The sequence below is a fragment of the Natator depressus genome, chromosome 11, assembly GCF_965152275.1.
Source record: "Natator depressus isolate rNatDep1 chromosome 11, rNatDep2.hap1, whole genome shotgun sequence".
Classification (NCBI taxonomy): Eukaryota; Metazoa; Chordata; order Testudines; family Cheloniidae; genus Natator; species Natator depressus.
In genome coordinates this window covers 64052266-64066204 of record NC_134244.1, presented here as the reverse complement: position 1 = coordinate 64066204, position 13939 = coordinate 64052266, and the positions used below count along the sequence as shown (strand labels likewise).

The 13939-nt window shown below is 42.2% G+C and overlaps 1 protein-coding gene across 36 annotated transcripts in view; it reads right to left on the bottom strand.

Moving 5' to 3' along the window:
• The window catches only part of MAP2 (microtubule associated protein 2), a 340979-nt gene that overhangs the window by 36142 nt on the left and 290898 nt on the right, over positions 1-13939 (bottom strand). For 26 of the 36 annotated variants that reach the window (XM_074968034.1, XM_074968048.1, XM_074968047.1 and 23 more), the window contains 4 exons: positions 13568-13774; positions 13052-13186; positions 8124-8185; positions 986-1139 (listed from right to left, as the gene is read on the bottom strand). In XM_074968034.1, coding sequence (XP_074824135.1) covers positions 986-1139; positions 8124-8185; positions 13052-13186; positions 13568-13774 — 558 coding nt within the window. The remainder of the gene's footprint in view (positions 1-985; positions 1140-8123; positions 8186-13051; positions 13187-13567; positions 13775-13939) is intronic. The other 10 variants (XM_074968045.1, XM_074968049.1, XM_074968051.1 and 7 more) reach the window with 2 other exon arrangements.

Genomic DNA, 13939 nt, shown 5'->3' with positions numbered 1-13939 from the left:
CTATAGATTTGCTTCTGTGCAAACAGGTCCCTGCTTCAACTTCTGGAAATCCTGGCTGGTAAACCCTCTGGATGAATTAAACAGCACACACCTTCCATTGTGTCTTTATTATTGCTTTCTCCCTTGTGCTCCAGGTACAACACAAAGATGGCAGCAGCTGGAAGCAGCCCCCTTTCTGGCTTGCTGGCTCAGCCTTTTATACTGCTTGCTTTCTTCTCCCTGCTATCCAACTGGTGAACTAATGATTAGCTCTCTACAGATACAAGTGCTCCCGTCTAACCTTCCAAACCTCCTCTTACTTTAACCACACCCAGTACACTGGGTGCTAAGTGCCGGCTTCTATAATGCCCTGTTTATAGCTGCTAACAGCACTGTCACACCCTAATAAAAACACCTGGCTGGTTAAGTGCTGTGTCTTTCTTCTGATGAGTCACCCCAATAACTTACATACAACTATTTTTAGGTAAAGCTTCTTTCTGGCGTGGCATTAACTAAGCACCAGGAGACCATTAAACCAAAACAACAAATTAACTAATCTTGGGTATTTATTAAATAAGCCTCCCATTTTCATGACATCATCAGAATTATTATTTTTTTTTAAATTATACTGCTCACAGTGTGTGTGTTTCTTTTTTTGTTTATAAATCGTCTCTATTAAATGTGTCACACAACTGGGAAACCCACGCGAAGGGATTTTTTTATACAAGAGAAGGGCTTCAACTGCAGTCCTAGGTCTGAGCAACCCAGACTTTGGGAAAGGTTGGTTCCACAGCTGGACTCAAACCTTTGTCGCTATATTGGGTCACAACAGCACCCCATATCTGAACATGCCCAAATTTGGGGTCCAGATCTCTGGTCCCAGCAGTACAACTCAGGCCGACTTTTTAAAGGCAAAGAAAAGGTAGGGATGGATGTAGCAAGTGTGTGAAATATATAGCAAGGGTGGGCGAAGACCCCAGGAGAGTTAGGTTGCAGAGAAACATACGGGTAGTCCGTCGTACTGAAGAGGAGATGGAGCTATTGAAGGAGAAAGAATTCTCATCTCTGTCTCGGTCTCCTGATATACCTCTCCGAGTGGGGAGGATGGAGGAAGGTCTTGGGAGAGAGGAACGCTTTTCTGGACTCTTGGTTATTCCATCCTGATAGGAGCAAAAAGGAAAAAAATCGCTTTACAGTAAACGTAATTATCCAGATTGTGATCTCTCACTAGTTTAACACAAGTGCGATCCCATGGTAGCCCCATGCAACTGAGATCAAATGATGCCCAGTTCCTTTACATTTCATGCAGGAAGCTCTGATGATTATCCAGGTCTGATGAGTCACTTAAATCCCTTGGGATTTACTGACTCTGGGCATCTAGCTTTTAGATTGACTGCCTCATAGGGGAAGACATTTCAAAAGTGCTCAGCGTTGGCTGAACTCTGCTCTCGCTGAAGTGAATGGCAAAACTCCTCCTGACTTCAATGAGAGCTGAGTTCGGTCAATACTGAACCCTTTTGAAAAGCCCACTCTAGATTTTCAGTTTGCCTAAGACTATGCTGAACAATCCAGCAAACTTATTTTTACAAGGCTCCTTAAATGTATGGTTGCCTATTTCAGGGGAAACTCCCCTCTGTTTATTTCCAAACTTCACTGAATAGACCCTGAATATATATGCTGTTTCACTGATCTGACCAAAAATGTATCAAGGCTGATTTTGCTCCCACTGAAGTCAATGTCAAAACCCGACGTGAGTTCAATGGGGCAAAAATGGACTCTTGGAGCTTGATCCAAATCCCAATGAAGCCAAATCTGGGAGTCTTTCTATCCGTTTCAGTGAGCTTTGGCCCTTAGTGAAAGAGGAGTTCTGGTTAGGAAGTCATGGAACAAGAAATCCTGAATACTAAATGAGTGTAAATTACAAACTTCCTGAAAGGCATGTTGGTGCTGCTGTCCTTAGCCACTTACATTTATTTTATGACCAAATTACACGGGGGCTAGCTACTCTGCTTTTGTAAATAGGCGCAACTCCACTGAAGTCAAGGGAGCTGTGTCCATTTCACCAAGGGTGGAGCTGGCCCTACATGTATAACTTATGGTTTTTGAAGTGTTGTTGTAGCCATGTTGGTCCCAGCATATTAGAGAGACAAGGTGGGTGAGGTAATATCTTTTATTGGACCAACTTCTGCTGGTGACAGAGACAAGCTTTTGAGCTTACAGAGCTCTTCTTCAGGTCTGGGAAAGGCACTTGGAGTGTCACAGCTAAATATAAGGTGGAAAAGATAAGGAGTTAACACGTATTGAAAGAGACCATTCCAGGTGAAGTGGGCAGTTAACACTTCTACAGTCATAGGACAAAGGAGAGTTAGTGGTATAATTTATGTCATTTATGATACAGCTGACTTTATCCTGAAGAATCGGTAACAATCTCCTTAGTTTCTATACATGTTGTGTCAGGCTCTAGAGCCTGGAGACCAAGTCTTGGGCTCTAGAGCCTGGAGCCCAAGTCTCCTGCCACTGGATCTGGGTAACTCTCCAAGTAACTTCACTGAAGCTTTGTCTACACTACCACTTTTGTTGGTCGAGGGTGTGAAAAAACACCCCTCCTGAACGACATAACTTTCCCCGACAAAAGTGCTGATGCAGACAGCACTATGTCGACAGGAGAGGCTCTCCTGCTGACATAGCTAATGCCGCTCGTTGGGGGTGGTTTAACTCCTGCCGGCAAGGAGAGGATACATGGGAGACGGTAGAGTGGCACAGTTGTAGCAGTATAGCTGTGCTGCTGTGAGGTCTACAGTGTAGACGTAGCCTGAGGCCCGGTCTACACTACAGACCTATATCGGTATAGCTATGTCACTGAGGGGTGTGAATGTAGTTATACCAGCCGAACCCCTGATGTAGACAGCGCTAGGTCTACAGGAGAGCTTCCCCTGTCAACATAATTCTTCTCCCCTGAGAGGCAACAGCTAACTATGACAACAGGAGAAGCTCTCCTGTCAGTGTAGGAGCATCTTCACTTAAGTGCTACAGCGGTGCAGCTGGGCCACTGTATGTGACGACAAACCCAGGTAACTTCACTGAGACTTACTTAGGTTCAGCAGGGAGAGAAGAAGATCCACGGAATTCACCTGTGCCCCTCTCTGAGCTACCTCTCTCTAACTCTGCTACCTTACCTTAGCATCTGATTTTGAGTATGGCAAGCAGTCTCTTGGGCCCGCCGAGGAGGGCCGTACAAGGTAACTGTCTGTATCGAGAAAAGTAGCCCTTTTAGTAGTTAGTGAGCAAGCTGAGCTGGGTCTTGGAGGAAGCAATGACTTCGCTCTAGACTTTGAGGCAGGAATCTTTGACAAAGAGGAAGTCTAGTCATGAGAAAACAAACAAAAGAAACATACCATGAAGCTGAGCAATGAGAGGAAAGGAAAACACATGCAAAATGGATAAATGAAAAAATGCCAAGCTATGAATTCAACTTCCTTTTTCCAGCCAGCATATGTAAAATTCTGAGACACACGTGCAAGTCAGTATTGTGAAATGCAGCATTTGGCTCTGAGATAGCAGCTGACTCTACAGGTACATCCAGACACGGCTCCCAGCTCAGGTACACGTACACCTGCTACCTCTGTTCAAGCTAGTGCCAAAAAACAGCAGCGTGTGTGCCGGGGCATGGGCAGTGGCTCAGGCTAGCTCCCTCAGTATGCATCCCAGAGGCCGAGTGGGATTGTCCTCAGGTGGCTAGCCTGAGCTGCCACCTGCGCCACCACATCCACACGGCTGTTTTTAGACACTGGCCAAAGCAGAGCTAGTAGGTGTATGTCTACCCAAGCTGGGAATCACCTTCCAGATGCTTTGCGGACACACCCTAAGAAGGGCCTCAATACAGCCCTCCTTTTGTGCAGATGCAAGTTCGCCCCCTCTATTAAGTGCAGACACAAAGGCTAGTTCGTAAGCGTTTACTGCAGGTGGGAATTTGCAGGACCAAAGAGAGCCTGCTTGTTTAAAATCGAGTCCTGTATATGAAGTATCTCCTTCTCTGGCAATGTTCCACAATAAAAGGTTAGTAGGAGATTTAGAAAAAAATTGAATGGTACGACTCAAAATGGGGAAATGACTTGATAATAACACCTCTTCTACCGTATTAACCCTTGAAATCCAGGGTAATATGCAATATTCGGTACTCATTACATTTCCTTAGAAAGATGATCAGATTGTGAGCCCCTGGCTGAACATTGGCAAGCAGCGTCACAGCTAGTTCCACTGAAGTCACTCGGACTACTTGGCTTAGTAATGCCTCACCAACATAAGGGGTTTGCAATCTGGCTCTAATTTTTTTTTTCTTAAAGGGTATAAGGTATAATGAAAATGAATAATTGGAAGCTATTATCGTGGCAATGAAGGCCTGATTCTGCAACACTTTACTCACACAGAGGTGAAATTACTCATGTGAGCAGTTCCAATGGGACAACATATGTGTAAGAGCTACTCAGCACAAGCAAGAGCTGCAGAATTGGGCTCTTAATAATGCATAGTAGGACTGAAAAAATCAGCTTTATCAGTAGACACCGTAAGAAATCAGGGTACCGTAAGTTATATCACTTATGAAACAGTGGGTCTGAATCTTTTCTCCCTACTCTCGTTTTATACTGGTGTAGCTCCACCGACCACAGTGTAGTTATTCCTCATGTCCACCAGTTTAAAAGAGATCAGAATCAGGCATATTGACATTGCTTTAAACAATTTTTAAATTGTGAAATGAAATAGAGGAATTCCTGTACAGCTTGGGAATGCTCTAAATTCTAATGCCTTCTCATGGAAACAGCTATCATTTTAGTCCTGCTGCATTATCAAACTGGGTCTCTGTTGTAAGTATCGTTAATTTGGCAGCCTCTATTGTAGGAGACGAGCTCAGTTCAATGACTGGAGATACTTTAATATGGTGAATGTGTTTCTAAAAACACTGCTTTTATGTACACATATTCTGCATTGTGAAATATTTATTATTTTGCTATCTGAAGTACAGGGAGGCATATAGCTGATCAATGGCACGGCTGCTTTAAATAAAAGTAAATAACTTTCATAAAACTGTTCCATCGTAGTGAAGTGTTCACCTAGTTAGGCATACCTCCGTTTTTGGGTGCCCAACTTGAGATACTTTGGGCCAGAGTTACAAAGCGTATTTAGGTGACTCAAGATGCAGAAAGTCAGTGGGAGTTAGGCACCTAACTCACTTAGGCACTTCTGTAAAGCCACTAAACATCTACTCATGTTTTTAGGCATCTAAATGCCTTTGCAAATCTGGCCCCTTGTGCCTGATTTTGAGAGGGTTGAAGACCAGCAGTTTGGGTCCTATGGTACTTTTATACCCTCCATCATTATAGTATCTGAGCACCTCATAAAGACTAATACATTTATCCTCACAACACCCTTAGTAGATACGATATTACAGCTGGGCAATGAAGGCATAAAAGGAGCAGCATCTGCCTCTTTGCTCATACTGAGTAATATCTCACTCCATGAGTAGCTGCACTGTGTAAAGCACATCTAATTTGGATCCCAAACACAGCCAGGACAGGGTACTGCAAAATATCTTCCTGTCTTTAAAAGGGTACGGTAGTTAAGGAGAAAGGATGGTCTTGTGAACCACTCTGGGACTCAGGAGGTCTACGCCTCACTCTGCTACAAACTTCCTTTGGCACTGTGGCGTGAGGTACTACTTAGCATGAATAAGGGTGGCAAAATGTGACCCAAAAAGATTAACTGATTTGCACAGGAAATATGCAATGGAGCCCAACTCAGTGCTTTATCTGCAATATCATCCTCCCTCCTTGACTGTCCAAGATGGGAAAATACTTTGCAAAATCCTGTCCTATCTGTGTTTGAGGGCCAAACTGAATGTACTTTTGCTTTCGAACAAATGTCCATTGAAGGCCATATGCTACCTTCAGTTTCTGGCAGAACTCCTGCTGCTGGAAGGGCAGGCTGCTTATGTGGGACCGAGCAGTATGTGGCCCTTACAATAAGAATGACCGTTTTGCAATGGTTAAGAGACTGCCCAAGATGAAACACAGAAATGTCATTTTATATCATAAGCCAGCTAGGGAAGGGGCCGTCACAATGCATACTTCCTAATATGAATTAGCCAATGTTCTTAACACACACCTGGGAGAGGGACATGATCCTCCCCAGCAGGGTGGAACTGCTTAGCTTTTCCTGAGCATTGTTCAGAAGTACAACATGTACGTTGCAGTCAGGTATTAAGGCTCTGCAAATGGGTGACGAGTGTACTCAGCTGCAATTCTACCTGACACAACAGCTGGAATGGAGTTGGGAAACTATTATGAGAAGGCCACTTTGGGAGGGTTGCACAACACAATACACAGTGAAGCAGGAGGGAATGCAACAGTAATAGGGGATAGGTGCTTGAAAGGTCAGGATGTGGACTGCCCCAGGGAATTAGGAGAAAAGGCAGAAGGTGGGAGGGGTGTTTCTGGAAGGGGATGCACTGGGGACTGAGAAGGAAGACAACAGTGGAAGCAAGAAGAGGATAGATTTCAGCTCTTTGCCCTAAAACAACTGACAGGAAGAAGAAAGAAGATACAAAGACAGGAGACAGACCCAGAGGAAGAATGCACACTGCTTGTTTGTGCCAGTAGCTCTCCAAGGGCACCAAAGGCTTTGGCAACAAGCAGATACTGACTTCTGCTAAGGTGACTATAGACATTTACCTCAGAGGAAAACGAACCTCGCTGTTGACCCAAGCAGGAAGTCAGTATATGCATTGTGACCTATATTTCTGAACGTTTGACTGAGAAATATCTACAGATCTCTCAACAGTGGCTAGAGATGGGCCAAAATTGTAGCACTGGATCAAATACTCATTTGGGGAGAGTTCAGAGCTGGATTTGGATCTAAACTGGCACACCACTCATGATGGCCACAAATTACGTGAGCTGTTGCCATCATCTTCAACATTATTGATTACAGTATCATCTATTATTATGGGCTAAGCACAGACAGTGTGGTTAGCACGTTGCATGGTCCCTGCCCCAAAGGAGCTTACAATCTATTTAGACAGACAAAACAAATCGGGCACAAAACACACTGGGAGATCCAGGAGTACGGTTCAATCTTGGAGGTCTTTGTTGTGGTTGTTGTTCAATAATGGGTGAGTCATCAGAGTGCTACAGTTGTGAGCTAGCACATGTGGACTTCTTGGAAAAAGAGTTACACAGTGGGGATTTGAAAGAAAATAAGTTGGGCACCTGGGGCGCTCGGATGGGAAGGGTATATGGGCAACATGTGAGAAGGGCGGGAGAGAATGACTAAAGGGGAGGTGGGGCAATACTCACTGGCAGGCTGGAGGGAGTCAGAGGTGTGGCGTGGATGACAGCAGAGATGTAAGTGGTGGTGTAGGCTGTGCTGAGCCTTGAAGGTGAGGACGGGAAGTTTGACAATTTTGTTTAAACCTAACATTCTAAGGTGGAGAGTGGTCCAGGACATGACCTCAGCTAAGCCAATCAGGAGGCACATTTGTATATGAGATGTCATTGGTTAACATTTTCCAGAAATCTGTGACCTCTGAGGAGAAAAGCAATAGAAATGTAATGACTCATCACAAGACTCTTTTCAGCCAATCATGAGGCAGGATTTTCTTCTTGCATGTAACAATCCAGCAAGATAACAACAGTGGCCAGATCATCAGATCAGGTAAATCAGTGCAGCTCCAGTGCGCTCCAATGGAGCTATGCTGATTCACACCAGCCGAGGGCCTGGCCCTAAATGCTTCACAATATTAAACTTTATTGTAACTCAGAGGCTGTGTGTCAACGGTGGATTGAGGGATTGTCTTTTGTTATATGTTTATACAGCACCTAGCACAATGGGGTCCTTGTCCATGACTCCTAGATGATACAATAATACGAACAATACATAATAATAAAAAACCATTATCAAAAACTATATAATTATCTATTTTTGTAATTCAGAGGCTATGCGGGGAAAGTGGCTGTAATAAAAAAACGAATATGACAAATGAATTCTAAAGGGAAGGCACAGCTATCTACTGAAATTAAAACAAAACCACCCGAGACAGGACAAAAAGGAGTTTTTAGAAAGATGAATGACAAGAGGATTATTTTACTCACTGAAAGTTTTTCCTTTGCTTGTTTAAATACACCTGGAGCCTGGTTTGTTTCACCACCTGCCGCTGTTAGACCCAAAAACAAACAAACAAACCCTTGATGGTTAAAAATAATCATTTTGAATTACTGGACACCTTTAGTATAATCAATTGTCTTTTAAACACCGTGCAAAGCAATGATCTGGTGAATTACTGTATGCAGTATATGCAGCTGCCTTAAGAAATAAAAGAATACTTGTTACCATATTTGTGAGAGTTCCAGTTAATCTATTAATTCTAGCCAGCAAATTAGAATTATGTCCTCCTCTTCCTAGTGGTCTAGGATTGAGAGCCAAGATTTTTGAGGAGTGACTTGTGATTTTGGGAGTCCAACATGGGACACCTTAAAGGGGCCTAATTTTCAGAAAATGCTGAACAATTGCCCTCTGAATATCAGGCCCCTTTAAGGAATCTCAAGCAATCTCACTAGCCATCTTTCAAAATCTTAGCCAAGAAGCCTCAATGAAAAGACACTGATTCACTGCTGTGTATTCACTCCAATTTACACTGCTATAACTCCACTGATGTCAATACAGTCACACTGGTATAAAAAGAAAAGGAGTACCCCACCTTGATTATCACTACAAAAGGTCCCCCGCGCCCCCGCTGGTAATAGCTCACCTTTCCTGATCACTCTCGTTACAGTGTGTATGGTAACACCCATTGTTTCATGTTCTCTGTGTATATAAAATCTCCTCACTGTATTTTCCACTGAATGCATTCGATGAAGTGAGCTGTAGCTCACGAAAGCTTATGCTCAAATAAATTTGTTAATCTCTAAGGTGCCACAAGTACTTCTTTTCTTTTTGCGGATACAGACTAACATGGCTGCTACTCTGGAAACTGGTATAAAAGTGGAGTAACACAGAGATCAATCAGACCCTGAGACTTTAGTTTAATATCTTACTATTCAAGCACTTAGCACCTATCTTCTTTCAGCGTTATCCTGTGGTTCTTGTCTGATGAAACATGATTTAAGTTACATTTGAGGTGAGAATGATATCGTTTGACTTGGACTCCATCCTAGGGGAAAGTCTAGAAGCTGAGGGGCATTTCAGAAACTTGTGTAGTAAGTGTTCACCATGCTGTTACTCAGGAAGCTACGTGTTATGTGAAATCTAACTACTAGTGAAATCCTTTGCCATAGCACAGAACTGGACTCGGAGTGGGCATAGGAGGAAGACTGGGTGGTCACAGCCGAGTTCTCTTAGCTATAATCACGATTTTGTTCCATCTGTGAAACCAACCCCGAAACTTTGTCCAGGGTAGCAAAGATGGGTTTCCCCTTGACCTTGAGTTGTCCCAGAACATTCCCTTGTCTGTAACAGTGGTGTGGTATTCTGCAACCAATCTCCATTGTGAACAAGGCTGCCTTTCCCACTCAATAATTTTGCCCTCTTAAATAATGTTTGTCTTGTTCTTTTTCTTTTATTTTAAATTCAGGGAGTAGGAGAGAAAGCTTGAGAGAGAGAGAGAGAGAGAGAGAGTGGGAAAGAGAACTGACAGTTTAGTTCTGCATTTATAGCTGAACATGTTCAATAAAACCCTCCTGCATTACATTTTACCACATCTGTTACTGTTGTTTTTTGGGTTTTAAATGTTTCTCCTTTTTCCGTTGGTATTTAACTCCAACTGCCTGCAGCTATGAAGTAAAGAGCACAGTTTTGTGCTTCTGTGACTGACTTACCTGAAAGCATAACAACTCCTCCATCTGAGCAAAACACCTGGATCATGACGTCACACTGTCCCTTCGTGCTCCGCTACCAGTTTAATCACACAATAAACATATTTAAGACAAGGAAGACAAGCCTAATGCATGTTTGCCCCAGTTCAAAGGCTAAGCAACTGTGCTGGCCAGCCCTATGACATCCATGATATGATGTCACAAAGGCAGCAGTGTCTTCTAACTTCAGCCAATCAAACAAAACGATGGAAATTAGGATAAAGTTCAGATGATCAAATAAAACTGTCTTTTCCTTCTGCCTTCTTTCTCTTTTCATGTTCCAAGGAAGGAGCATCTTTTAATAATCATAATTACTGAGAATCCCACTCTTGAGGAGACTGTGGTTGCCATTAAAATAGTCAGCTTCTGCCCATAGTTACTACACAGTGATGTGAGTTATTTTCTGTCCCTTGAGATTCTAGGGAAATACTGTGATATCTCATTTACTGTCTCACTCCATGGTAAATGTGGACACAATTTTGACTTTTTAATGAAAAAAGAAAAGGAGTACTTGTGGCACCTTAGAGACTAACCAATTTATCTGAGCATGAGCTTTCGTGAGCTACAGCTCACTTCATCGGATGCATCCGATGAAGTGAGCTGTAGCTCACGAAAGCTCATGCTCAAATAAATTGGTTAGTCTCTAAGGTGTCACAAGTACTCCTTTTCTTTTTGCAAATACAGACTAACACGGCTGTTACTCTGAAACCTGACTTTTTAATGGGGACACCTGTGTCCCACACGATTGCTCTTTGGACAAGTTTCATTTTTAATGTTCAGAAAAGGCTAACATGGAAGTTTTTGCTGCTCAGAGTGTGCTCGAAGTTACACTCTGAGGCATTTGTGGCTAGGCATCCAATTCAGCTCTCACTAAAACCAAAAAGAAAGCTTACACTGATTTCAATGGGAGTAGACACTAGCCTCAAACAAACTGCTTTACATTCATCAAAAGAGAAGAATGGAAAACAGACTTCTTGGTTTACGCCATTCAGCTAGGAAAATATACGTCCCGCTCCAGCTCCCAGATCCTGAAGATGCCTGGGGATGGGTCCAGACCCTGTGTTGGTTAGGTGCACCTGATGGGTGTGCATATTTAATCCTGAATGCCTACACCCCAGGGGGCAAGTCTATGAAATATCCTTCTATGCCCCCTTACCCCCCGCAGCAGCAATCACTGGAGTGACTGCACTGATACAGAAAAGGGGAGGAAAAAGAAAACCAAGCTTTCTGTGTGCTGTCTTGTGATTTTTCAGCTGTCTTGAGGATGTGCCAATGTTAGGTTGTGGGGACTTTCTGTTCATTCAGTGATTGGTTCATGTTCGTCTGCTTTACAGATGAGCCCAAACCTCAAAGTTCAGTTCCAGACCAAAATTATCCCAAATTTCAGATCTGGGGTTCTGGTTCAACCCATTATAAAGGCCATGAAATTTAATCTGATTCAGACTCTCTCAAAGTTTGCTGATGTTTTGGACGAGGGGTTTTTATTTGATCTCAACTCTTACTGCTTGAATAAATTTGGAGTTTGTCCTTAAATTATATTTTCCACTTTCGCTACCTGTTGGGTTTGTTTTTAATTTGAGTGAATTCCTTTATATATTACATGAGGGGCAGATAGCACTACCTAGGGCCAGAATGAGTGTGTCTAAGCGATGGGCAGGCTTCCCCATGTTTTTCTACTGGCACACCTCAATTCTGACTAGAAGGCCATAGGAAGAAATTTTTTTTTGAGGGTTAGTGGTAGCCCATGGGAGGGAACAATAGCAGTATACATAAGAAAGAGGTGTGGATATTACCAAGACTGTAAATCTATAAAGCAAATGCTTTATGCCATGAAGAAACACCTCATTGTTTTAGCCCTAAGCCTCCCTAAATTGCAATCAAATCATGCCAAATAGTTAAAAATTAATTTATGACCAATGCAGGATATGAAACCTGGTCTGCAAAGGTGAAGGACTAAAGCATTAAACCAACTTGTGCCACCTAATCCCTAATCCCACAACACACTTTGGGTTCTTTGAAGAATCTTTGAATTATGGGTCACATCTTCTGGACTCATTAAGCTGTGCTTTGTGAAAGAGCAGAGGAAGTGGGGGGCAGAAGTGGGTTTAAGCCACCTTTACTCTCCCAGTTGTGGTCTGGAGCTAGTTGGAGCACACTGGAGACTACTCTAATTTATATCTTGCTAACCAAAGTAATAAACATAATTTTTAACTTCTGAGCCAAGAAACGTAAAAATATTTCCATTTTCAAATATTATACCCTGAATGTAAACTATTGGGGCATGGTTCTCCTCTCACCTACTCCAGTGTAAATAAGGAGCAACTGCATTGCAGTACATGGAGGTATCAAACTGTGTTATAGGAAAATTATGTCCCATCCCTTTAAAAAAAAAAACAGACAAGTCCAATACTTCTCTTTCCACCCAAATCTGACAGTGCATCAAGAATAATACTGTGAGACTGGAGTGAAGATGTTCTAATTCTGGTCTTCTGAATAATGACATATCTATTTAGATATTGTGAGAACTACTGGTTGTCTCTCTCTCATGTTCCCCTATCAAATACTAAGATTTTGAAAACCATTTTTGCTTGAAATGCATTCGTCATTTGACTCCCAGATTTCTTCTCTCTCAGCGTCGTACTCTGCATTCCAGATTCTCCCTGTGGGTTTTGGCTTGAAGTCATAAACATCAGTAACAGATTTGGAAGTGCCAATGCAGATAAGTATAAATGAGTAATATACAAGTCTTCTTATTATGCATGAGAGAAAAAAGCAAACTAATGGATATGTACACCATGGCTTACGTTGTCAACGCTTTCCCACCATATAAATTCACCCCAAAATAAATAAATAAATACAAATAATGAAAATAGAGATTCCTACAACACCACATTCAAGCACAATGCCAAGATACAATCACGGCACTTGGAGGGCCGAGCAATGACAAGCATACATGATCATGGCCTCTGCCAAACAAACAGAGAAATAAAGAAATGCCGAAAAAGAAGAATGACACAAAACACTGAAAAGTGATATTATTCATGAAGGTTGATATTCTCAGAGAAAAAATGAAAATAAAAATACAGAGAAGCTGCTACAGCCATGAGATTTAAAAAAAAAAGTGTCTATGTTTGCCAGCCACATTGCATAACTGAACACAGCACAGTCACCTGTCTGCTTCCGTTTAACACAGGAGAGATGAGTTGGTCTAGTATATTTGATAGCAGGTTTTAAAATGATTTTCCTGGAGGGAGAGTGGGCCTGAACTTCAGATTTTTTAGCAAGTTCAGCTTTCTTATACACTGCTATGGACAAGAAAACACAAAAGCACACAATCAGGAAAAAAGCCCAAACAGTTTTACATGACAACAAATCAACCATGGGCCAGACCCACTGCTCTGTTCCTCCAGTTTGATGCTTTAGGTCGCACTGGACTGAACTAATGAATTCATTAGTTTGCAGAGGCGAAGGAGTGATGCATTAATCCCAGATGTGTTGCCTTGTCCGCCATATGGGCATAAAGCTGGAGTAACAGAGGGGTGAGCCTAGCACCCTGTTTTGATGTAATTGTACGTCTGATTAAATAGTATTAGTTAGTACTATCACGACATTCAACTTCTACAACAGAGTAACCTGGCAGTACTGTACAACAGCAAAAATATGGTAATAGTGAGTGTTAAATGAACCTTTTTTCCTTCTCACTTCATCTCTGGAGAGTGTGCTAGGTTCCTTTTTAGCTATTTTTCTTTCAGGAGTAGAAATCCTGCCTCTCCCAGTTTTAAAAGGTTTCTCTTTTTTATGCTTATCGAGAGATGATCTTCGCAATTCTCTCTCTGCTTTCTCCTCTTTAGGAACAGTCTCTAACTGTTCTGTCATGATGCTCCTATCATCATCTGTAGGGTCAGAGCAAATTATAACAACAAACAGAAAATTAGTAACAAATGTTAACAATGCTTTGGTGGAGGGGCAAGAAATTTGAAAACACAGCAGATCGTTTAAAATAAAGGGCAGATTATTTTATAACATTTCTGAAATGTGCTGAAATTATTATTATTATT